At 34.4% G+C, this 24,482-nt stretch overlaps 1 protein-coding gene across 7 annotated transcripts in view; it reads left to right on the top strand.

Annotated features, from left to right (window-relative positions):
• The window catches only part of LOC117329220 (neurobeachin-like), a 313,249-nt gene that overhangs the window by 278,585 nt on the left and 10,182 nt on the right, over positions 1-24,482 (top strand). For all 7 annotated transcript variants that reach the window (XM_033887039.1, XM_033887046.1, XM_033887045.1 and 4 more), the window contains 9 exons: positions 16,636-16,753; positions 17,048-17,150; positions 18,038-18,153; positions 18,685-18,797; positions 20,524-20,664; positions 21,040-21,159; positions 22,558-22,710; positions 23,177-23,249; positions 24,042-24,136. In XM_033887039.1, the coding sequence (XP_033742930.1) occupies positions 16,636-16,753; positions 17,048-17,150; positions 18,038-18,153; positions 18,685-18,797; positions 20,524-20,664; positions 21,040-21,159; positions 22,558-22,710; positions 23,177-23,249; positions 24,042-24,136 (1,032 nt within the window). The remainder of the gene's footprint in view (positions 1-16,635; positions 16,754-17,047; positions 17,151-18,037; positions 18,154-18,684; positions 18,798-20,523; positions 20,665-21,039; positions 21,160-22,557; positions 22,711-23,176; positions 23,250-24,041; positions 24,137-24,482) is intronic.

The raw sequence follows: 24,482 nt of genomic DNA, 5'->3' as shown, positions 1-24,482 counted from the left end.
TCATGGGAGATGTATTGAGAACTCTCGAACACCATACCGTGGCATATCAATAAGATAATAAGATTGTATCGCACCATAGGAAATGGATGGGAAGCGACAAACATTGTATCTTGATTATAAATGAAGCACGTATCTAAAACTGTGGTAAAAGGGGAGAGAACCACTGTCAGGTTACTTCAGGTCAAACTTTTATTTTATAAACTAAACATTTACATGGACTCAAACTTGTGTGGACTGTGCCATAAAACATATTAATCACCCACAACAATTTCCAAGGATAATAGTCTGTTATTTTATGGTATGTTTGAAATTACCAATAAAGTTGCCTCTGCTCTTTACCATAGCTTAAAATCAGAGAGTTTCATAATTAGGCCCCGCTAATTTTCTTTTATAGTCCGGGCCTGGTTTAAGAATAGTGGATAATTAAAGTTGAAGCTGTGTAAATGCCAAATTTATTTATATACAAAAATGTATTTAGAAATTTACTTACCGGGGAATTTTGCGGAAAAAATTAAACTTTTGGATTTTTTTTCTTTCTTGGAATTAATTGAATTTCATTCAAATAGAAATCAAACATGTTGTTCATTATTCATGTATAGATTTAAATGCGATAACTTCGCTTTAGATTGATCACCACATGTGATTCGAAAAATAGATTGTTCACAAGTAGTCGACGCTAACCTTAGATACGAACAGGTGTTTTTTTTTTAATTTTAACTATCACAATTGAATAATGCATTATGAAATTAAATACGTACAAACTATTTCCCACAAACTCGTATATACGACGTTTTTACATTTTCAAGAGATGTATCAAAATACCTAACTTTATTTATTCTTTCTCAAATTTAACACCAAAATTACAGTTTCAATTACGGAAATTGAAGAAACCTTCTGTCACACACAATAAACTATTACACCTCCTATCACTGTTTGGCACCCCAGAAGACATCACCCTATTCAGAAATAATAATTAATTGCGTTGTAATGATCGGGCAATGTTATCAGTAGTATCAGGAATACACATCCGATACTGCACCTGATACTGGGAGCCACTCTTACTGGCTGGTGTGGGCCACGTGTGACGGACCACGGGTGGTACCGCCTTACTCCCAGGGTGTCCATTTCAAATATGAGTGATGAAGGGGTGTGTGTATTTCATAGTCAACAATACAAAAGGTTTTTTTCGGATCAGTCGGGGTGGCAGCATGGAAGAAGGGGAGGTGGTAAGAATATTACTTTTTTGAAATCCAATAACAAAAATAATGTATATAAATAAATCATTCTTCAGATACTAACACAATATTTCCTCACAATATAATATAAAGATTTTAGGGAATGTGGTTTACAAAACTTACTGCCCACACAGTATGACAACAGAGTGTAAAGGACTGTCTTAGGTCCGTGAATGTCGACAATAAATGATCACTTACATATTGTTTCTTTCTTCAGGCCAATTTGATCATTAGATAATAAGCATTGATAGTTTTGATAATATTTGCCTAAGAAAAATAATATTTTAAAAACTTTTCTTTACTTTTTTAGGTCAGCGAGAAAAATCTTTTTTATTTATTTAATATGATGGATTAATCGATAATGATAATTCAGGTAATGTCATGTTCTCGAAAATATGACGTGGTAGTTGACAACGGAAACACAAGAATCTAATTCGTCTAAGTATAAGGATCTGTAACACTAAACCATAAATTTGTATATATAGACGTCCACTTAAATTTAAACACAGAATAAGTTGCTGTGAATCTGAGACGAAATGACCATTCGGTCCGTCTACTAATTTTACTCGCCCTCGTCACATACAATAGTTAATTACATAAAAGTTATTCACATTTTACATAAGAAAAACATATTTGTGGTTCTAAATATCCACATATTATGTATTCGTGTGAAATTAAAGTATTAAGTACATTATTTTACCTTACATATGCACTGAATAATAAGATGTATACATCAAAATTACACATTAATCTTGGTTTGCTTTTTCATATACTACAGCTTGTAGATGTGAAAAATACCGCAAAAGAAAACACATTTTCCGTTGGTTATACCGGCCCAAGAAAAAGCAAATGAAATATTTTGTAATTATTGACGATAACAAAGTTGTACTTTTGTTTGGATCAGTGATCAAGCCAGGGTATAATTACGTGTGTATTGTTCAGGCATAGCAATAGATGTAATACACAATGACTTAGTTAAGTTACCGATAAACAGAGGAAAGTATTGTATCTATGCCTTGTGTAACGGCTTTACAGACACAAGCAGGACTCGTAATCGTTAATTATTATAAACTATTTCATTTACCTGCATACCCATTCTGTTGGGGCCTCTATGGCGTTTGGTGTCCTTTCCTTCGGCCGGTTATAACCACAGGAACATGTGTTTTCTTTTGTGGGTCATTTTCGCAACTAGTATATCTGACAAAATAAGTACCCCCTCCACAGTGTCAAATGTCAAGATCTTCATAGTTACAGTTTAACCATGATTCATCTCATTCACTGCGATAAAATATTTGCCCCGAATATTAGAAGAACGAAGCATCTGTATGATACAGTGCTATTAATTATCCCATTTATGAAGAGTATTTGCTTCTACAATATCTGTGTCTTGGGAAAAAAGATGAGTTTTTAAATTTCAGTCAATTTGATCCATTTTGGTCCCGCCCATCAACCCCTCGGGGTCAGTCAGAGTCAATATCTGCATACCTTCAAACTGCCATCCCATACTGATAATTCTAACAAGGTTCGAATTAATTTCAAAGAAAAATTAAATCTATCTTTTACTTATTCATCAGTCCAACTTTCCTCTGGTCCCAAGACCAGACATTAGACATTTTCAGTGACTGATACTAGTCTTCATCTCTAATCAACACGTGTAAATAAAACAGACACGCCATTCAGTCAGTCTTGTTTTGCAGTAAGAAACACATTTTCATATACATGTAATTTCTTTAGGTTCAAAAAGCATTAATTAAATTATACAAAAACTGTATATGTTGGTATAATTTGCAAGGGATGAACATTTATTTACAATACACATGCCTTCCTTTTGTGATAAGAGTACAGTGTAATCCCAGCGTTACCCTCGGTAGTTGTTTCCGTGTAATGTCTTATCCCAGTCCGTTAATTCTGGGGTAGGGAGGGGGTAGTCTGTACTAATTATCAACAGTGATAATGACACGTTCAAGTTCCCTTCCTCTCTGGCAGGGGGCACACGTGGATGCGCGTGCAGCAAATTAATAAAGGCAATTTTCCAAAGTATAATAGCTGTATATCGGTAGGGAAGGAATATATAAAGCTGAAACCGTCGTGTCTGGCAACTGTATGTATATCTAACAAAACCGAATTTCACACTTTCTTCTAAGTTATTCTGTTTATTCGTTATCGATTTAAAGTATTTTTATCAGTCATCTATTTATTTATTTATTTAAACTATTTATTTATTTATTTATCTATTATGTAGGTATAATAATATTAAGGTATGAAAATGACCTACCAAAGATAAACAATACTGGCCGATAATATACAATAGATATAACCTTATTATAAATACATATAGCGTGTTTGTCTACATATACTAAGTGGTTCTACGAAAACTTGTACTATTTGTGTTTATCATAGACGGGGTTGCTTATCTCAGAGACTTTAAGTATATAGAGGTCTCTGCTTATACATGTATATAAAAACAAAAACAAACAAAAATCTTGTATTTTGGTAGAGACTTTAATTTGATGTAGTCATGATACTCGTGACTGTAAAAATGTGTATGCCATAGCGGGGGGGAGGGGGCACTGCAAAGCATACATGTTTGGTAGAAATATTTATAAAAAAAATATCGGGGCTAAGCCCTAAATCATACTTATACAGTTTATAACTTACTTGGTAAAATTCTATTTTGGAGGGCTTCATATGAGGAAACCCAGTATGCAAATGTGTATGACGCGAATAAAATATGTTGAAAAAAACAACAACAAAAAACAAAAAAAACAAAAAAAACCACAATGAGTTTTGAATAGCCATATTATTTCCATGTGTGTGATATATTTCAAAGATTAAGAACAAAATGTCATTGAATTTCCCTGGGTACGAGAAAGTGGGTTAGTTGTCCCAGTGACATCCCTCTGGCCTCGTATATATGTCCCTGGTTGTCCACTTTAGGTTTTCCTCCGATATTCAAACAACAATTGATTCCCTTATTTAGCGACGTGGTAATAAAAACTCTAAAGAGCTTTTATTGGTTGTTAACCTTTGTAAAAGGCGTTAAATCAGAAAGTTATTGTTACCATAGTGCATTATGAGAAATCGAGTTAACTAACTTGTTTGTTTATCATATATCCAGCAGGTGGCGCTCTGTTGATACACACCGCCATATTGATTGAGAAGATTGACGAACTGATACAAATATATCTAGAATATTTGAGGTACCTACATATCAATTCACGTGCACATGTCACCTTGTTGCTTGTATCATAATACTCCAACCATGATTGTCAATAACAGCCGATATATGCGCGATCTGCGGTGAATAACTGTGTTTATTACAGGTGCCGACAAGCAGCCTCCTCCCCTGACATTCCATGACGTGGAAGCATAGTTCGATGTTTACATTTTTAAAGCCTATTTGCTATGAAGGCACTATTCCTAGGGAAATGTGCGATGTTTAATACATGTTTTGCATTGGATAATTCTAAGTGTATATAGCGTTATATGCCAAATAGCACCACACTTTGCCATGTTAAATGGACGGTCTTGTTTTATGCAGGGACGTTTTTAGCCCGAGTTTTCTCTGGCCCTGTCACCATGTCTGGTGTAGGGCCAGAGCGCACTACTATATGAAAACGTGGAATTATCCGACACCGTTTGGTGTCGCTAAGAATTTGATGCAAAAACAATAAAATCGGGTGTGACATAACACCTACCTTACATATATGGATAAATGAGATATTTATGTACCCCAAAACACCCATTTAGTCTCATCTAGGTGTTTTATTTCGTCCGTACAGGCCCTCGCTTTACGCTAGTCAAAATTTCATACTGTTGACCCGCCATTTTGTAAGTGACAGTACGACTAACCACCCAAATCGGAACGAAATGGACCGAAAAGACCACATATCATTTATTGTGTTTTTCTTCTTACAAAGTTTAAATTATGAAAACTAAGTTGATTATTTCCCAAAAGATGTTATATTCCATTAAAAAAATCATTATTTATAAATTATAAGCGGTAAAATATATAAAAGTAAATGTTGTATTTTTTTTTCTTTTCGCTCCATCGCGCACAGATTAGGGTAATTAGGCGGACCGCGACCTACATAGTTAGCAATATGGCGTCGAGTCAAGTATGAAATTTTGACTAGCGTAAAGCGAGGGTCTATACGGACGGAATAAAACACCTAGATGAGACTAAATGGGTGTTTTGGGGTACATAAATATCTCATTTATCCATATATGTAAGGTAGGTGTTATGTCACACCCGATTTTATTGTTTTTGCATCAAATTCTTAGCGACACCAAACGGTGTCGGATAATTCCACGTTTTCATATAGTAGTGCGCTCTGGCCCTACACCAGACATGGTGACAGGGCCAGAGAAAACTCGGGCTAGGACGTTTTATGTTAATCAATGTTTTTAGGCCTACTGAAGTACCACAATAATGAATGACTAATGGTAATTGGAGCCTTTCTGCTCTGGGTGTTGAAATTCCTGTCCTGCAGATAAACATGAAGTATACAAGAAATCAAATAATTATGCCTGTATACATATGTTATGGGAGAGGCAAAAATGCACGGCCAGACCAGGGTTCGAACGTGGGACCTCCGAACACTGGCCAGATTAATCCAAAGGGTTCTGATGTTAATATCGCCTTTCAAGCTGCCTTGTAATGACGTCATAATAAAGGTTTGGAAGTTATGGACTCGTAACCTTCAAGTGAGCTTGGTAATGTTATATAGTGGGGCTGCAGTGTAAATGTAAATATATTTTAGTCGCCAGCTTTCACCCCAGTCCAGTACTGCTACATTCCTCCCTCTTCAACAAACTCTTCAACCCCAAAGACACCCGAGACCCTATGCCACCTCCGTGGGTATTTAGTTTGGAGCCATACGTAATAGGAGAGGAAAAATGCATGGCCAGACCTGGGTTCGAACCTGGGACCTCTGAACACTAGCCGGATGCTCTACCAATTGAGCTAACTGGTTCCTGGCATTCATCCCAGTCTAGTTCTGCTACACATATAGTCTCTTGACACTTTCTGATGTTTTATTTTTAGGCCTTGTCTGGTTTTGTAATTTCTTAAATCCACCCTAGTTTTTTTGATTGTCACAGTTTTACACACATTTTAGGGTATCAAACATCAAACTGTCACAGATTTTACCAAGGATTAGCCCATGAAAGCTGGTGGACTGCTTATTACCAATGGAGAAAAAGATATTCTCTTTTGCTGTCATTTCCATGATTGATTATGACATATAAAGTTGGGCAGGTTAACTTCATCCTTTTCATTTTCCTAGCACCAACACAAACACCATTTTAACTGATGCTTTACTTCTGGAATTATGCCTACTGGTACTTTTGGTAAACAGTATCCCATTAAAATAGTACTGGTCCTTAACTGAAACAAACATTTGAAGGAAACTGCCATTTTATTATGAAACAGCAGTTGTATAACATTCAAATTCATGCCTTTCAAAAAGTATCATGATGACGTGAAAATTGTCTCTTAACAATCATCATGAAGCAATGTTCAGAATCTAAAAGTTGTCTACAAATGTGTTAATGATATTGAATTTATTATACCCAATAAATACTTATTAATTATACCTAATGAATACTTATTATGGGCATTAATATTGGGCAAGTCTAGTTGCAAGGTGCTTGATTATACAAGGCCAAAGAAATTCTAGTTATATATGAAGTTGGGGGTGGGGGCACACTTATTGATTCAAATTCATATTGGAAGGACCACTGTTTTTACATTTCCCCACTGTTCCCTAATCTTTCTTCTAGACCTTACAAGGTAGTTGGATGAGAATGTGAAAATCCTAACTGAAAAAAATTCTTTCTTTTGGTTAATATATCTCCTGGCACCTGGTTAGCCTGTCAGAATTTGTAACAACTTGATGTGGCTTTTGTTAGTTTTGTGAATTCCAATCTTCAAATGACTGCAGGGATGCCCTGAACACAACAGACATTTGTCTGTTAGCTATATATATAGGCTCAATACAAATACTAAAAAAGTAGGTACTTGTAATGTCATATATTTTCACAAAGTGACAATTAAAGTTTGTTTGCAATTGATTACGGTTTTACAGTCCGAGCCATGGTCTCCAGAGTGATTTTGGAGTTCAGTGAAGTAATCGTTAGCGTAAAGAAATATTTCCTGAAAATTGAGTTGGTTCATGTTGTTTCAAAATAATTTTCACAGGTAGATCTGTGAAGAACTATTTTGTTGGACTTGCTCCTTTTAAGTTAGAAAGCTTTTGCATAATGTTGTGATGTCACAGAGAATGGATTCATTTATTATATATAATGAAGTGAATATTGTTGATTGCCGTTTCATAACAAAAAATAGCAGCTTCACTAAAATGTTAACTACAGTAATCAATGTATTAGATAATCTATATTGTGCTCTGCTGAATTGCTATAAGTCATTTGTGTACCCCTCCCCTAGGAATAGCTCTAAGTTCAAAGAAATATAACTGTACACATATTCTGTTCAGAGCTCTAAGTTCAAAGAAAGTATAACTACACATATTCCTGTTCATTCTTGAAGGATTGGTGTCTTTTCTTTGTACAATATATATTATAGTAGTATTATAAAATGTGAAACCATAAACAGTTTAATTTAGATGGGAGGATTTATATATTGATGTTGCATGATGTGACAGTGAAATGAATTGTCGACTTAAGCTTACTTTTAATAGTACATGTATTAAATACCTAATTTATATAAATAATAATCAACGATGTCTAAATGGGCTCATCATCAGCCCCAATTGAAAATCACACAATCCTGTGATTTTCAAATGGGGCTGAGTATGCAATGTTTTGGTCAAGATGTGAAATCTAACACAAAGACACAGGGTTTGGGCTGTTCCACTGACCTAATGTATGTACATGTATCACCAAATCTAAAACAAAGACGCAGGGTTCGGGCTGTTCCACTGACATAATGTGTGTACATGTATCACCAAATAGACCAATTTCCCTATGAACACAAACTGATGCAAGGTTGTCCTATTTGAAGACAAAACAATAAATTTATAATGAGTCTGACCCACAAATTGCTGATCACCGATACAGACATAAGGGTTGATATGTCCTATGATCCAGAAGGAAATCTTAAACTCCTAAATCCACCCACCCCCCCAACCCCCCACCCTAGATCACATTTATTGCTCTGACCCCAGATCACTTATATACTATATAATTGAATATAATCATAAGTGATCTGGGGTCTGTCCTGAGGTTTATTTTCAAATATTTCATTCTGGGTCATAGGAACATGTCAAGCCCCTGTGGATACAGATGTACTTTAAACCATTTACTACACTGTTTTCACTGTGTTCAGTGTAAGGATAGAAATTCATTGTCCCAATGGAATTTGTTTTTAGATTACTCTATGTTGACATATGCAGGGAAATGAAATTTGATTAAAACACGGGTGTTGTAAAAAAGTTTATTGATTTTTAGTGGCGGGTATTTTTTCAGATCATGAGATGCTGGTAATCACGTTCCGGCTACACTGAAATTGGAAGGATTGATGTGCTTTTGGCATTTGAATTTTCCTTTTGTCTGTACAAGTAAATTGGTCAAGGGAATTAAATTGAAAATAAAAACTCCTTTCATGGATTTAAATTTACGACAGTGTTCAGTTTTAATCACTTTAAATTAGAAAATATCCATTATATTCCAAAAGTCTCTGGTTAATTAGTAGAAGATTAGATATGTTAACAATATTTTATTCATTTACAGATGAGCTTGACATTTTCAACTGGAACAGAACTTCCTTAAGAAGTGTAAAAATGATACAATATCATCATACTCATTACTGCTGCTAGTTCTATTAATAAACCACAGATGCAATGTAAACCAATCATATTTCTTAATTAAAGAATAGATTATTTTCCTAAGGCTATTTAGAAAAAAATGTTTGGTTTAAGAAGTTAGAAAATCATAAAATTGATTCATAAAATAATCAGATTACCTTGTATAGAAAATGCATGTGGAATTTTGGAGACTTTCTGTAACTCAAAAATAAAATATACTGGTAAACTTGGTATAAGCATTTGTACAATCAGTCAAGACTTTAATATTGGAGATTTCCAAATTGAATGTTCAAGAGACCTTCAGAAATGAATTTAATGTAAATTGTTCAAAAGACCTTTAGAAATGAATTAAATGTAAATTGAGTGCTTAAAAAATCTTAAATTCACAAAGTGTAAGTTTTTGTAATGGGATATTGCTGGTAAATTTATTTAATGAATTATGTCAATTAATATTATACTTGTCTTGATTTAAATTCTACATTCCTTTTTAACTTATAAAATGTTATTTGCTTATTTCCAATAAAGACTTTAAACTCAATCAATGAAAATAGTCTCAAGATATAATGTAGGATTGTGTAGAAAACAGGAAAGCAAATCAGGATGAAAGTTGATCATTGTTATGTAATTTTCATATTGTCCACATGTAAATATACTCTATATGATTTACAGGAAGAGGACGTGTCTTGTTTAATTCTCCAAAGCCATTTGATGAGTGTCTAGCTGGAATTATAACATTAGATATTAGCCAATCATAAAATATTCATTTCACTTCAGAACATGATATAGTGTTAAACAAAACTTAGAACAGCTATATTGTAATAAAATGAGTGAAAGTATGCACAATTCAATTGTTATGTTGGTATTGACTTGATCTGCTACAGATGCCCAATATTTATTTTGGTGTGGCCCTTGTCCGAGGGAGAACTTGGCACCAGATGGCAGTTGCAGCAGAGCCATGATTCTGCCCTATTAACATGCACAGAATAACGAGGTTTTCCTCCACTAGGTGTAAAAGCATGTCACCTTTCAGGAGGGCTATTGCATTCACTGTTGACAGCGAAAGGATTTAGATGAAATTTTAGACTGGATATTACACCTTCTGTAGGGAAATGGCTCCAGATCTGCATCATTTGTGATTGTGCCAAGTATCCTGGGTAAAACAAGGAATGCAGTCAGAACTGTCAATCAAACATGTGGATAGTTTAGTTGGGCATAGTTATAGCTGAAGATTCAGTGAAGGCACATCAACTCTTGTGAAATAGTCCTCTTAGTAGCTTGCATTGTTTGTTCAAGTTGTTTTTCATTTATTTGTAATTTCAACAAAATCTTCTAAAAATACTTAAGATTTTATAAACATTTTTCACCCACATTACCCTTTTAATCAATGAAAGTGAATAACTGAAAACTTATTAACTGGGTAAAGACTGATATACATTACAACGTATTAATATAACATCTCTATTGTAACCTATCAATAATAAAAAAAAATTGTTTAAATTTTTTTTTCAAAAATCTTGTTGCTTTGTGAGAACAAATCTTACACGAGGACACACATATTTGTATATTTATTCCCATACTTTGATTTCCACATTTTTGTAATGGTTTGTGTAGTGTGGACCTTGTGAGGTCATGCACCTGCAGCAGTGATACCTGAGGTGCTGATGTAACAGATGGGTCTGACTTTCTCAGACAAAGTCTGGATGCAAAAGTACACATTTCAGGTTATCTATGGACCTCTGTAGTTGGTGTCCTTCCAAGCTATTAAATGTCTAGCCTTGTGACAAAAGTTGTAGAGGCAGGTCATTGGTTCACTGGAAAAGTCGTTACAGGTCTTGATGTTAGTGTCTTAAATCCCAATGTTCCCAAGCTAATGTTAAAATAGCTTGATTTATTGTGATTTGGTAAATGTCTAGCAAGCCAACAGATGGGACCCTTTCCCAAAATTTTAATTGGCCCTACTGTATGAAAAGTTATGTACTTAAATTATTAAATTAAGATTATCAAAATCAGTACTATAATGATGTAATAACAATGTTGTAGACAATACAATAGTGATGGCTTCTTGCAACACTTGTACCAGTACTAGTATAATCATTTTTGTTTGGTGATATCTACGAGGTATACTATAAACATGCCCAGGTACTTATTTTGGCACATTCATACATGTTATATTAGTGTAGTAACAAATTTTTAGCCCACCATCATCAGATGGTGGGCTATTCAAATCGCCCTGCGTCCGTGGTCCGTCGTCCGTCCGTCCGTCCGTAAACAATTCTTGTTATCGCTAATCCTCAGAAAGTACTGAAGGGATCTTTCTCAAATTTCATATGTAGGTTCCCCTTGGTGCCTAGTTATGCATATTGCATTTTGGGACCGATCGGAAAACAACATGGCCGACAGGCAGCCATCTTGGATTTTGACCATTGAAGTTTGTTATCGCTATTTCTGAGAAAGAGCTGAAGGGATCTTTCTCAAATTTCATATGTTGGTTTCTCTTGGTGCCTAGTTATGCATATTGCATTTTGGGACAGATCGGAAAACAACATGGCCGACAGGCAGCCATCTTGGATTTTGACAATTGAAGTTTGTTATCGCTATTTCTAAGAAAGTACTGAAGGGATCTTTCTCAGATTTGATATGTAGGTTCCCCTTGGTGCCTAGTTATGCATATTGCATTTTGGGACCGATCGGAAAACAACATGGACGACGGGCAGCCATCTTGGATTTTGACCATTGAAGTTTGTTATCGCTATTTCTGAGAAAGTACTAAAGGGATCTTTCTCAAATTTTATATGTAGGTTTCCCTTGGTGCCTAGTTATGCATATTGCATTTTGGGACCGATCGGAAAACAACATGGCCGACGGGCAGCCATCTTGGATTTTGACCATTGAAGTTTGTTATCGCTATTTCTAAGAAAGAACTGAAGGGATCTTTCTCAAATTTCATATGTAGGTTCCCCTTGGTGCTTAGTTTTGCATATTGCATTTTGAGACCGATCTGAAAAAAACATGGCCGACAGGCAGCCATCTTGGATTTTGACAATTGAAGTTTGTTATCGCTATTTCTGTGAAAGTACTAAAGGGATCTTTTTCATATTTGTTATGTAGGTTCCCCTTGGTGCTTAGTTATGCATATAGCATTTTGAGACCAATCGGAAAACAACATGGCCGACAGGCAGCCATCTTGGATTTTGACCATTAAAGTTTGTTATTGCCATTTCTGAGAAAGTACTGAAGGGATCTTTCTCAAATTTCATATGTAGGTTTCCCTTGGTGCCTAGTAATGCATATCGCATTTTGGGACTGATCGGAAAACAACATGGCCGACAGGCAGCCATCTTGGATTTTGACCATAGAAGTTTGTTATCGCTATTTCTGAGAAATTTCTGATTAGATCTTTCTCCAATTTCATATGTAGGTTCCCCTTGGTGCCTAGTTATGCATATTGCATTTTGAGACCAATCAGAAAACAACATGGCCGACAGGCAGCCATCTTGGATTTCGAAAATTGAAACTGGTTATCACTATTACTAAGAAACTAATGAAGGGATCTTCCTGAAATTTCATATGTAGGTTCCCCCAGGTGCCTAGTTATGCATATTGCATTTTGAGACCAATCGGAAAACAACATGGCCGACAAGCAGCCATCTTGGATTTTGACAATTGAAGTTTGTTATCACTATTCCTCAGAAAGCACTGAAGGAATCTTTCTCAAATTCCATATATATAGGTTCCCCTTGGTGCCTAAATCTTAAATTTTATATATAGGTTTCCCTTGTTTGAAAAGTACTAGAGGTTTCTTCTGAGTTTACACAGATTAGTAAGACTTAGAAGAAGAGAAAAGTAGAGAAAAGATCAATCTGACATGGAACCTATGAAGAACATTCAATGGTGGGCGCCAAGATCCCTCTGGGATCTCTTGTTACAGTTGCATTTAAGTGCAAATGAGGAAATCTTGCACCCATATTATTTTCTATAGAAAAAGTATACAGAATGCTACATGAGACCATCATAATTTTGTATAATGCTTCATGTGCGAAAGACACAAAAATATTTCTTCCAATTTAAAAAAATAGATACTTTTACATATGTGTCTGTGTGTGTTAAATGATTATGTAGAGTATGTTTGACAGAATCAGTAGTTTTGTACATGTAATGTAATCGGAAGAATTTTTCATGAAATGTACATTGGAGATCAGTCAGAATATAACAGTCCTGTTCCAGTTTTTCACAAAACAGATTTCAGTGAGGACATGTATAATTAGATTCCATGCATCCCGAGAGAATATTGATTGATTTTCACTATTCACAGTGGCCATTAATTAAAGCCTTACATTGTAGAAGCTTTATAGCATTATACTTTACTGGTATTTGTTTTCACCGAAAATTTATTTCCAAGCCAGAATATTTATTACCAGAGGGACCTGTATGTGAATGTGTTGTATTCAGGAAGGGGTTGCTGAACAGAATTGGTCTTGGAATTTAAAATCTATTGTGTATATGTTTAACAAGTTCATTATCAGTTCAAGATTTATTCTTGGTCACTCAGTTTGAAATTTGGACTTCCTTTTTACAAGATTTATGAAGTGTAGAGATTTTTTTTATTAGCATTGAAAAATAGGAGCTGGAAATTTATCCAATGTAATCATTGATGATAATTTTCAAATGTAAAATGGGACATCAGCAAATAATGGTGACCTCATAAAGACATCAAAGCAAATTTACACTACCACAAATAACTATTGGATCAATGGAATTTTAAAAGACAAATAGCAGAATTGTATCATATGTTCCACCTAAATAGTGTAAGCAAATGGAATTTTAAAGGCATAGAAAATACAATTTACCAAGTGTTCAATGCGCCTTAGCTGAAAGCTCCAGCTGTCTGATATTCAATTTTCAATGTGAAAGCATCAGCCGTTAAGACAGCAGCTGCATGATGACAGGGGCCAGTTTCATCAATATTTCTTAGTTCTGGAAATTCCTTAACTTCAAATTTTCCATCGGAAAGCATGACAGAAAATAAGATGCTTTAATAAGGAACTGTAGTGTTTTCCTATGCAAAATGGTATACAGGAAATATCTTAACTTCTTCCAGAACCATTAAAACCATTGCCAGTTACAACATCATACTCATTTAATCTTTTTCAGATAATAATATGGTTGTACAGTTTGTATTTTCATGTTTTTTCAGGTGTGTCAAGATGCCACTCATCGAAGAAGAAAACTGGACTTTGTATGAAACTAGGAATACATTTACCATTGGCATTTCATTGAACCAAATTGGTAAGATTTTGAATTTGTCAGATTATATTATATAGCTTATAAGTACAGCTGTACAACAATAACAGGATGATATGACTGTTGTACATCACTAATATATCTAAAGAAATGAAGTTAAAGTAGGTTCTGATTAAATATTCAGACAATTGCAAGTGCATCATGCCATCATACTTTTTTATCAGTTTACATAAAACTGCACGAAATTTTCCCAATAACTTACTGTCTGGATTTGTATCCAGTAAGTGGTGACTACATAAAGAAAGAATGCCATTTTTTATTCCAAAGATCTGGGACCGCTAACTGGCCATCAGTGTTTGGCGGACAAAAGGCTTTTTAATATTTAATTACAGACCTGTTCTAGTCATCTGAGGGTAATGATGGAACCTATTATTTCTCAATGCCCATGTGACTTTGTTTGGAGAGGATCGGAGAGGAGATCCTGTTTACAATCTAATTAGTGTAGGCTTATTTGATTAGGGATGATGGAGCCTCGGTCAATGTACATGTTATGGCAGGCAATATCGCAACTGTTTCATTTCTTGTAATACTGGGTCCGAGATGCAGCCATGGTTCACGAACATTGCATAGCTGCAGTTTTACTGGTAGCCTCCAGCATGAAATTGATTAGACTACACAAAATTGATTTTGTAAAAGCGAAAAATGATGATGATTGTTCTTGGTTTTGCCAGCAGAAGGTTAAGCATAAAGTGCTGCATTTAGTAGTGTCAGTTTATTTTACCAGGGTAAAGACATGATTGATAGTTGATGTTAAGCTGGGACGATTTTATAATGATTTGATGCAGGAGCCCCAGTCTGGGGGGAGTGTGTAGATTACTGGTATTGCCAGGATAATGTATGGTGATTTGGTGCCATACTGATGTTCACTCTGTCATTATTCGAGTTTTATAGTTAATGTTAAATTCCATCAGTTTAAAATAATTTCATTTGTATCTCAAAATTTTTGTAAATTGAATTGTATTTTCTCATTTGTTTAAGGTAGTAGACAAAATTTTGCAGATTTATATCAAACTTTTCTTTTATTTGAAATTAAATGCTGTAATTATTTAGTGCTCTAACACAATATTAAGGTTTTGAGACAATATTAGGTAGAGTTTACATTGACACATCTGAATCATTGTATTAGTTAATTAAAGCTGTACATGTAAGGTCATTGTTGATGCAGGTCAAGGTAATTCTATTTATTGCCCATTTACTGTTACAAATCATTATTGCAATTTAGAATTTGGGTTGCATTATCAGTTGGATTGTAAACCATAGCCATTGCCTTAAAGCCTGGATATACAGTATGTACATGTACCTGGGAAAGTATGGTAAATGTGCATAGTTATTTTTCAAGACTTGTACTGCTTACAGACTTACATGTGTTTAGTTTTAAATAATTTGAAACCACATTGATGGTTAAAGCAAGGCTGACTTCTCTTTGTCTTTTTCTGTCATTTCAGATGTTTATCATGAAGGAGGAGGAGGTTAACACTTCATCAATGTAATGTATATGGCCTACACACTTACAGGTGTTAATGTCACCCAAATGTGTTAATGTCACCCAAACAGCTGTGGCACTGTACTCTGTTAAATTAAGTCTTAATGCCACCTACTGAGATTAATATCTTGTATTATCATGTTATAAATCAATAATAATGATGGTGTTTCTTTTTTACAGGTGATATTTAAATTGATATTTTATACATATGCATGTATGATGATTGTTAATTGACTTTTAATTGATTTGAATATTGAAATGAATTGTATTTTCCTATTTAAACACTAAATATGAATCGAAAATTGTATCAGTTTATAATGTATTGAATATTTGATGAAGTTTTGTGATGATTTGAGATGTGTATTCCTTGGTGTAAACATGATAACAATTTGTGGTGTTTTGTATTTGTCCATGTGTCGTTATGTTTTGTCCTTGTCATTTTGATGAAATACATAAAACATGTGTAAGATTATTTAAATGTGATATGACGTTATCAATTTATTCAGTTGTTAGATCTAAGAATATAATAATATTTCAACATTAATCATACCTTGTGTAGTTGTATTCTTTTGGATTTTGATATACATTATTTGAGTGATATATTATACATTACTATGATTTCTCAATAAAATGATGTTGGATATTTAATCTTACAAACATCAATAGCTACAAGAATAATATGTATCAGCAGTAGAATTTGCCTGATTAGAAAGACTAAATTTGTTTGAGTAAAAATGTCTTTAAAACACTGCCAAATGTTTACTGCATTTATGTGATATGTGTATTTAAGGTTTTGTCCTATGTGGAACATCTCCATGGACGATGGCATTTCAACGAAGTACGAGCAATATTTTCTCGAAGATATCTGCTACAGAATGTGGCTATTGAAATCTTTATGGCAAACAGAAGTAAGCAGTTCAAATTGTTTACATTTGATAATTACTTTCATTGTGGATTTCATATGTGATATTACTTTGTAAGTCATGGCCATGGCCTATATGGTGATTTTAATAAGTTACAAGTCTTGGTACATTGTGTTATCAATACAATATAACAATAGATTGTGTAATAAAGCTATAATATGTTTTTATTTATTCAATCAATGCAAAAAGGACTTATTTCAAAGTTAAATCAATATTTTTCTTCAGAATTCTACTTATATTGATACTTCTGTAATATTTAATTGAATATCTAATTTACAGCGGCAGTCATGTTTGCTTTCCCTGACCATGCTACAGTGAAAAAAGTCATCAATGCACTACCTCGTGTGGGCGTGGGGGTCAAATATGGACTACCTCAGGCCAGGTATGTATTATCATATTATTGAGTGAGTTTGATCATCAGCTAACAGGCCAGGTTGGTACTGTTATATATTGAGCAAGTTTGATCATCAACTATTTACTTTAGTCCGTCTGTTCCATCTAATGTGATTTCATATGCTGATAAACATCAACCAATTGCTACCTTTCAATAGTGACGCATGCACAGATGAAGTCTAGTTGCCAAGGTTGGACCAAAGTAAAGTTAGGGGCCGCGGTGGCTGAGTGGTTAAGGTGTCCCGTCACTTTATCACTAGCCCTCCACCTCTGGGTTGCGAGTTCGAAACCTACGTGGGGCAGTTGCCAGGTACTGACCGTAGGCCGATGGTTTTTCTCCGGGTACTCCGGCTTTCCTCCACCTCCAAAACCTGGCACGTCCTTAAATGACCCTGGCTGCTAATAGAACGTTAAACAAAAACAAACCAAAGTGGTTGAACCATAGTTGACTAGACATGTATATCATATATTTTTGCTTCTGTACACTACATTACTATACTTTCTTAAAATATAAGGGCAAAGGTAGATAACTCCGGGAAATTATTGTCGGCTATTGGGCAAAGCTAGATAACTCCAGGAGTCACTATACTTTTGAATTAATTTGGTAGATTATAAATTTCCAATTTTGCACTATGACAAGTATGTGAGCTACACTTCCATGGAAAGTGAAAGACTTTATTTGGATTTTCAGCATTGTGTAAATATGAATTGTTTATTTTTATCAATTTTAGAATCTGTTAACAAAAACATATTTCATTCAGATTATACAAAATTATTCTAATATTAAAGGCATTCCACATACTTCTTTATACCTTCTTCCATTGTATTGTAAAAAGTTCTTTAGTTTTATTTAAATTTATTTTTTTTAAATTACAGACGAATGTCCCTAGCATCAGGAAAACAGCTGTTCAAACTATCCTGTATGACCCAGAAATGGCAGAGACGGGAAATTTCAAATTTTGATTACCTAATGTACCTAAACACAATAGCGGGTAAGTGGTGATGATATTCAATATCCTCTGATTTTGCTAATATTCATGTCTGAAAGTCATATCTATCACAAGTTTGGTGAGCTGAGCTAGCTCTAACATAATGTTGGTAGTCTGTAGTTTAGGATGCCTTGGAGATGAGTTCTATCCAACAAAGCCTTGAATTTAACACCAAAATTTATAGTAATTTGTTCATATTAGTTTTTTGTCGATAGTTTTTACTTGCATATGATTATCTTAAGGTTATAATTATAGCCTAATCATAAATGAGAAAATTATCATAAATCATATGGTCACCTGTGTAAGCAGATTTCATATGCAAGGGGAGGCAATCATTCATATTCCCACATAGATTTTGGTGTGACTGCAGCAAAGAAATTGAGTATTTATTAAAGAATTACATCATATTACCTTGTCTTTTAGCTTTGACAAGAATACACCTTGTTTTTTTGCCATGACACACTTATCAAGCTTTGACAAGAATACAGTGTCATGCCTTCTTCTGTAATTAGATTGTTTATCTTATCATTACAGGGCGTACTTACAATGATTTGAACCAGTATTCAGTATTTCCCTGGGTGATAGTCAATTACGAATCGGAGGAACTAGATCTGAGTCAGCCAAACAACTTCAGGGATTTGTCCAAGGTAGGCCAGGTTATATAACAGGCCAGTTATCTGTAATATGTTCGCTGTTCGATCCAATGTTATGAAATACATCGGAACCTACCTGTTATGGAGAAGTTGCTTTCCAGATTTTAATATGTTTAGAATCATTTTTCTTAGGGTAAATTTGAATCATTTTGGTCTTTGACTAACATGTTTTGACTGATAAGTAAATAGAGGATATCTAACAGTGTCTTCAGTAATACCAAATATATTTCACGAGTGGGGCTGATATTTTGATATTTTTCACGAGTGCGCAGCACGAGTGAAAAATATCAAAATATTAGCCACACGAGTGAAATATATTTGGTATTACTGGAAACACTGTTAGATATTCTGTTTATTACATTTTTTATCAACGAAAAACCTACCCCGCATGCTAACTAGGCCTAACCACGAAAGTTTGCATACAAAAAAAGGAGTTCCCCCTGTCCAGGTGCTGACATATATGTCGGGCTTTCTGATTGGTCAATTATTTTGGTATTTTCTAAGCATTAATTTGATTGGTTGAATCAGCAAAAGTGATATTTTTCACTAGTGAAAAATATGATATCCTTCACTAGTGAAAAATATCACTTTTATAGAATGAATATTTTTGATATTTCACTGGTAAAAATGTAATAAATAGAGGATATCTAACAGTGTCTTCAGTAATACCAAATATATTTCATGAGTGGGGCTAATATTTTGATATTTTTCACGAGTGCGCAGCAGGAGTGAAAAATATCAAAATATTAGCCACACGAGTGAAATATATTTGGTATCAGTGTTTGAAAGTATATATGAAAATTCCTTAGACAATTGGTCTATAGAAAATTTAAATCCCTTAGCCCAAGTCATTTTTCGATAGACCCATTTTGTAAACATATATTGTTTAAAGTAGCATAACTGCATCACGCAAAAGCTTGCATCATCAAGTTCATATTCGCTTAAATGTTTGAAGCCAATAACGCGCTATTCTCAGTAAAAACACCTTGATTGTAAACTCTGATTTCATATGATTGTTTGTCAGAAAATATAGAAATTTTGTTTGCATGAATTGAAATGTATGTCAGGACTCAAACTTTTCATAGCCATTCGGGCCAACATTTGAAAATTTTACATAGACCGGCCAGGTTTTCTATAGCCTCGGGCCATCGGACCACCTTTACTTTCGAACACTGTGGTATTACTGAAGACACTGTTAGATATTCTGTTTATTACATTTTTTATCAACGAAAACCCTACCCCGTATGCTAACTAGGACTACACAGTAATAATTTGTAAACAAAAACAGTAGTTGCCCCTGTCCAGGTGCTGACATATATGTCAGGCTTTCTGATTGGTCAATTATTTTGGTATTTTCTAATCTTGAATTTGATTGGTCAAATCAGCAAAAGTGATATTTTTCACTAGTGAAAAATATGATATTCTTCACTAGTGAAAAATATCATTTTTATAGAATGAATAATTTTTGATATTTCACTGGTAAAAATGTAATAAATGTTTATCTTTTCTAGTGCAAATTATATTAAATTTATTTAAAGTCATAGTGAAAAATGGACTTCTGTGCATTAATTTGTATCAAATATAATGTGTATGTGCATAAGGTAACAGATTTCTGTCTATAACAGATTCCTGTCTGACTTATTCCTGCCTATAACAGATTCCTGACTCTGAACTTTAGGAATTCACATTGACTATCTGTAACATTGTCTTTCCAACACAGCCTATTGGAGCACTGAACCCTACAAGGAAGGAGTTTTTTGATGAGCGATATGAGACCTGGGAACATGACCAGATTCCACCGTTCCATTATGGAACACACTTCTCAACGGCAGCCTTCACCCTTAATTGGCTTATCAGAGTGGTGCGTCCTGGGACAATAAAATAGGAAACGAGAAGTTGACATAAATTTATTGTTGATGGTGTTTTAGAATCATAAATAAAGGAGGAAAGAAGAAAAAGAAAAAAATATGTCTTACAAAGTGCTTTGGAAATTTTCTGTTTACCATTTAGTACTTATGATTTAGAGTTTTGATCTCTTTAAAAAGACTTAATAGCAATAATTGCTGTTTTCACACAAAATAATGTTTTGAAATATCTTCCTTATAGTTATAAGTATATATATACTCAATGTGTTAGTTTTAAGTAAAAATTAGTCAGCACCCTACTGTCAAGCTAGGATCCTGCTTTGTGCCCTCACTAATACTGTGTTTAGAATGTTATGTATCTTTCGTTTTAGGAGCCATTTACAACAATCTTTCTGAATATGCAAGGAGGCAAATTTGATCATGCAAACCGGACATTTTTCTCAATAGCCCAGGCTTGGAAGAACTGTCAGCGTGATACCTCAGATGTAAAGGTAGGTTTTACTGTAGCTTGATATAATACCCTTAGATAGTTGACTGAAAAGATAGAAAACAGGAAAACAGTGTCCCGTCGCTTATACAGACAAAATGCTTTGTCAGTTTTTACCTCACTAGAGCGAAGTCCAGGGGAGCTATTGCTTAACCTCTGGCATTGGCATTGGTGTCTGTCGTGTATAGACAGCTAGGTTAACGTTTTTATAAAACAGTGTTTCAGGGGTGGAATTATTTTAGGTAGAAACTGGCCCAAAGGTCAAGTTAAAACATGAATCACTGTCCCTGTTGGAAGAACACTGGGCCAACACATTGATCATGTAAGTGCTGAAAACCCCCTTGACTCGCTAGCAATAGCTATGACTCAGTTTAGGGTAATTCAGAGTATTTTGAATTCTAAAAGCTAGCTCTGTGCATACATGGTGCAATCTGGAATAGTTTGTGTCTAAAATAAAACTTTTCAAATCTGAAAATTAAGATTATTGAACAGATTTTGTAAGGGCTATTCCATTAAAATATCTACCTGACCCAAGGAATCCAAAATAAATCACTTCTATCCATGGTTGGATTTCTTTCCTATAAGTTCTAGTAATTTATTCAATAACTTCTATGAGGTGGTACCCCATAAGAAAACATGGAGTCCTGGGTTGGGATAGATATTTTACTGGAATAGCCCTAATGTACGATTCCTGTATTAACAGTTGGGTTTAACGATACTGCTAGTTTAGGGATTGAAATTTTACCAGAAAAACTACAGTTCATGTGGTCATGGACCAGCAGACCAGTGGCTAATTCCACCCCAGTGTTCTGTCAATATATTATGAGGATACAGCTTTACGCATTTGACATGTGTGTTCATTTTGACAAGACCTTTCCATTAGTACTACATTTCTACAGATCTGCTGACCTTGACCACGACCTTTAACCTACTTTTAGAAAACTTAATCTTGTCACAGTATTTTAATTGTATGAAAAGGGCTTTCATATTTGACCATTTTGTTCCTTTTGAGAACCCTTCCTATTGTTGCTTTATTTTGCTGACCATGACCTTTGACCTACTATTAAAAACTATTGCCAAATTTCAACCCACTCAGCGAGCTTGTTTGATGTAACAGTTCAGGCACAGATCTTTACAGACATTTCATGATCAGATGTTGATAAAGGCCTTGCAAGTCAATGCTGACTTGATCCATCCATCTTTCATAAACTAACTCTGTGGTCCGACTAGTCCAACTGATAAATGAAAATGGTAGAATTTAAGTTATGGATAAAAAATCTAAAGTTGGAACTGTTCTACCAGATGTTTCTTTGTCAGATGGTGTGATGAATATTGTAGACATGGCTCTCCCGACTTTGATATCACCTGTTATTAAATTAGCAATATTTCATTGCATATACAGGAACTGGTGCCAGAACACTTCTTTCTTCCTGAGATGTTAGTCAACGAGAATGACTTTAACCTAGGCCAGCAGGATGATGGTCTGGAAGTCAAAGATGTAATCCTCCCACCCTGGGCGAAGAGTCCTGAGGACTTCATTAGGACCAATAGGATGGTCAGAACCCTTGTCAAATATCAACATTAAATATGTTATTATGTCTAATGTACCGAATAAATTTTAGTAAAAGATTCTGATATTAAAGATAAATTAAAGTTTTCATTTAATAATTCAAAATTGTTGACAAAAAGATGACTTGATTATGTTCAGTGCATTAGATATATGGGCTTTGTTAATAGTATCTGTAATTTAATGACTTTTGTATGATTAAAATCCAAGCAACCCATACACTTATCTTCATCAGGACTCTATTACAAGTATATGAAAGCTGCTTGAAACAAAAAGTTGTTCTATGATGGACAATGCTTTGTGTCAAGCTAAATTGAATTTGCCATATCACATATATCCTGATAAATGTAATATTTCTCTAGCAATGAGTCCATGTCCGGTAATAAGCACACCATGTCTTGTAGTTAGATTGATACAGCAGGGTAAATAACCATTGATTGATTTGATGTTTTAGGCTCTGGAATCTGAGTTTGTGTCCTGTCAACTCCACCACTGGATTGATTTGATATTTGGATACAAACAAAGGGGTATGTTCAGCTCTATGTTTATCTTTGGTGTTGAAATATATTCATTTCATAGTATAAGTTTAAGCTATGTTATAAAGTAATGAAAAGTTTGATCATTGGATCAATGAACTAGTGTAAAACATGTTGATACATGCACTGTGTGATCATGTTAGTAAATATGTTGTGTGATCAGGTCAATATATGCATTTAATACATACATCTGCATCATGTTCATAAAATTTCCATTGCTGGAACTATTTGAAATGCTGGAAGATGTAAAATTGTAAATTTTCACATATTAGACTTTAAACTTTTCCCCAGTTTTATACAGTTGACTTTTCAAACAATTATTTATGGCTGGGGGGTTTCCATGTTTGTCAGCTCACATGAGACTTTAAACTTGTTTTCCCCGTGTTAAAAGTTTTCTGCAGTTGACTTTTCAAACAATTATTTATGGCTGGGGGGTTTCCATGTTTGTCAGCTCACATGAGACTTTAAACTTGTTTTCCCCGTGTTAAAAGTTTTCTGCAGTTGACTTTTCAAACAATTACTTATGGCTGGGGGATTTCCATGTTTGTCAGCTGATATATGGTATATTTCATAGTAAGGCAACTTGTTCTTTTGATTTTAAAACATCTGCATTGTAAAATTGTCCATGATATCTCAATTTGTTCTTTAAGAAAATTCCTGAGAGTAAATTTAATACTTTGTAGATTTCCCATGTCAAATTTCAGAGAGGGAATTTAGCAGTGAAATATCTGACATTAGTTTTCCCTTTGTAGTATACTTAACTTGTGTGTGATGTATTCACAGGACCTGAGGCAGTGAGAGCCACTAATGTATTCTATTACCTGACATACGAAGGAAGTGTAGACCTGGAGTCAATGACTGACCCTGTCATGAAAGAGGTAACCACTAAATTTCAACTCTCCTCTTCAACAAATTTTGTTATTTATATGTGATAGTTGTCAATGAGTAACTCTACCAAATATCTATGATATTGTGAAAGAAGCAGACATATGGTTGACAGAAAATTCCCGAACTTCTATCTTAAAATATAGATAATGTTTATGAAAGCGACCTTCTTACAAAGCCAGGGATCTCTTTTCTTCTATCCAGCAAAATTTTTTATCGTTGAAGATGCTATTCTGTAACAATTAAAACAAGCAGGCAATATATTTCAATACAGCTTATCTGAATGATAATTTGTCTTGAAGATTTGTTAGATTAGACTGTAGTAAGATTGTTTTCCTG

The sequence above is a fragment of the Pecten maximus genome, chromosome 6 (assembly GCF_902652985.1).
Source record: "Pecten maximus chromosome 6, xPecMax1.1, whole genome shotgun sequence".
NCBI lineage: Eukaryota > Metazoa > Mollusca > Bivalvia > Pectinida > Pectinidae > Pecten > Pecten maximus.
This window is presented reverse-complemented; position numbering and strand designations above follow the sequence as displayed.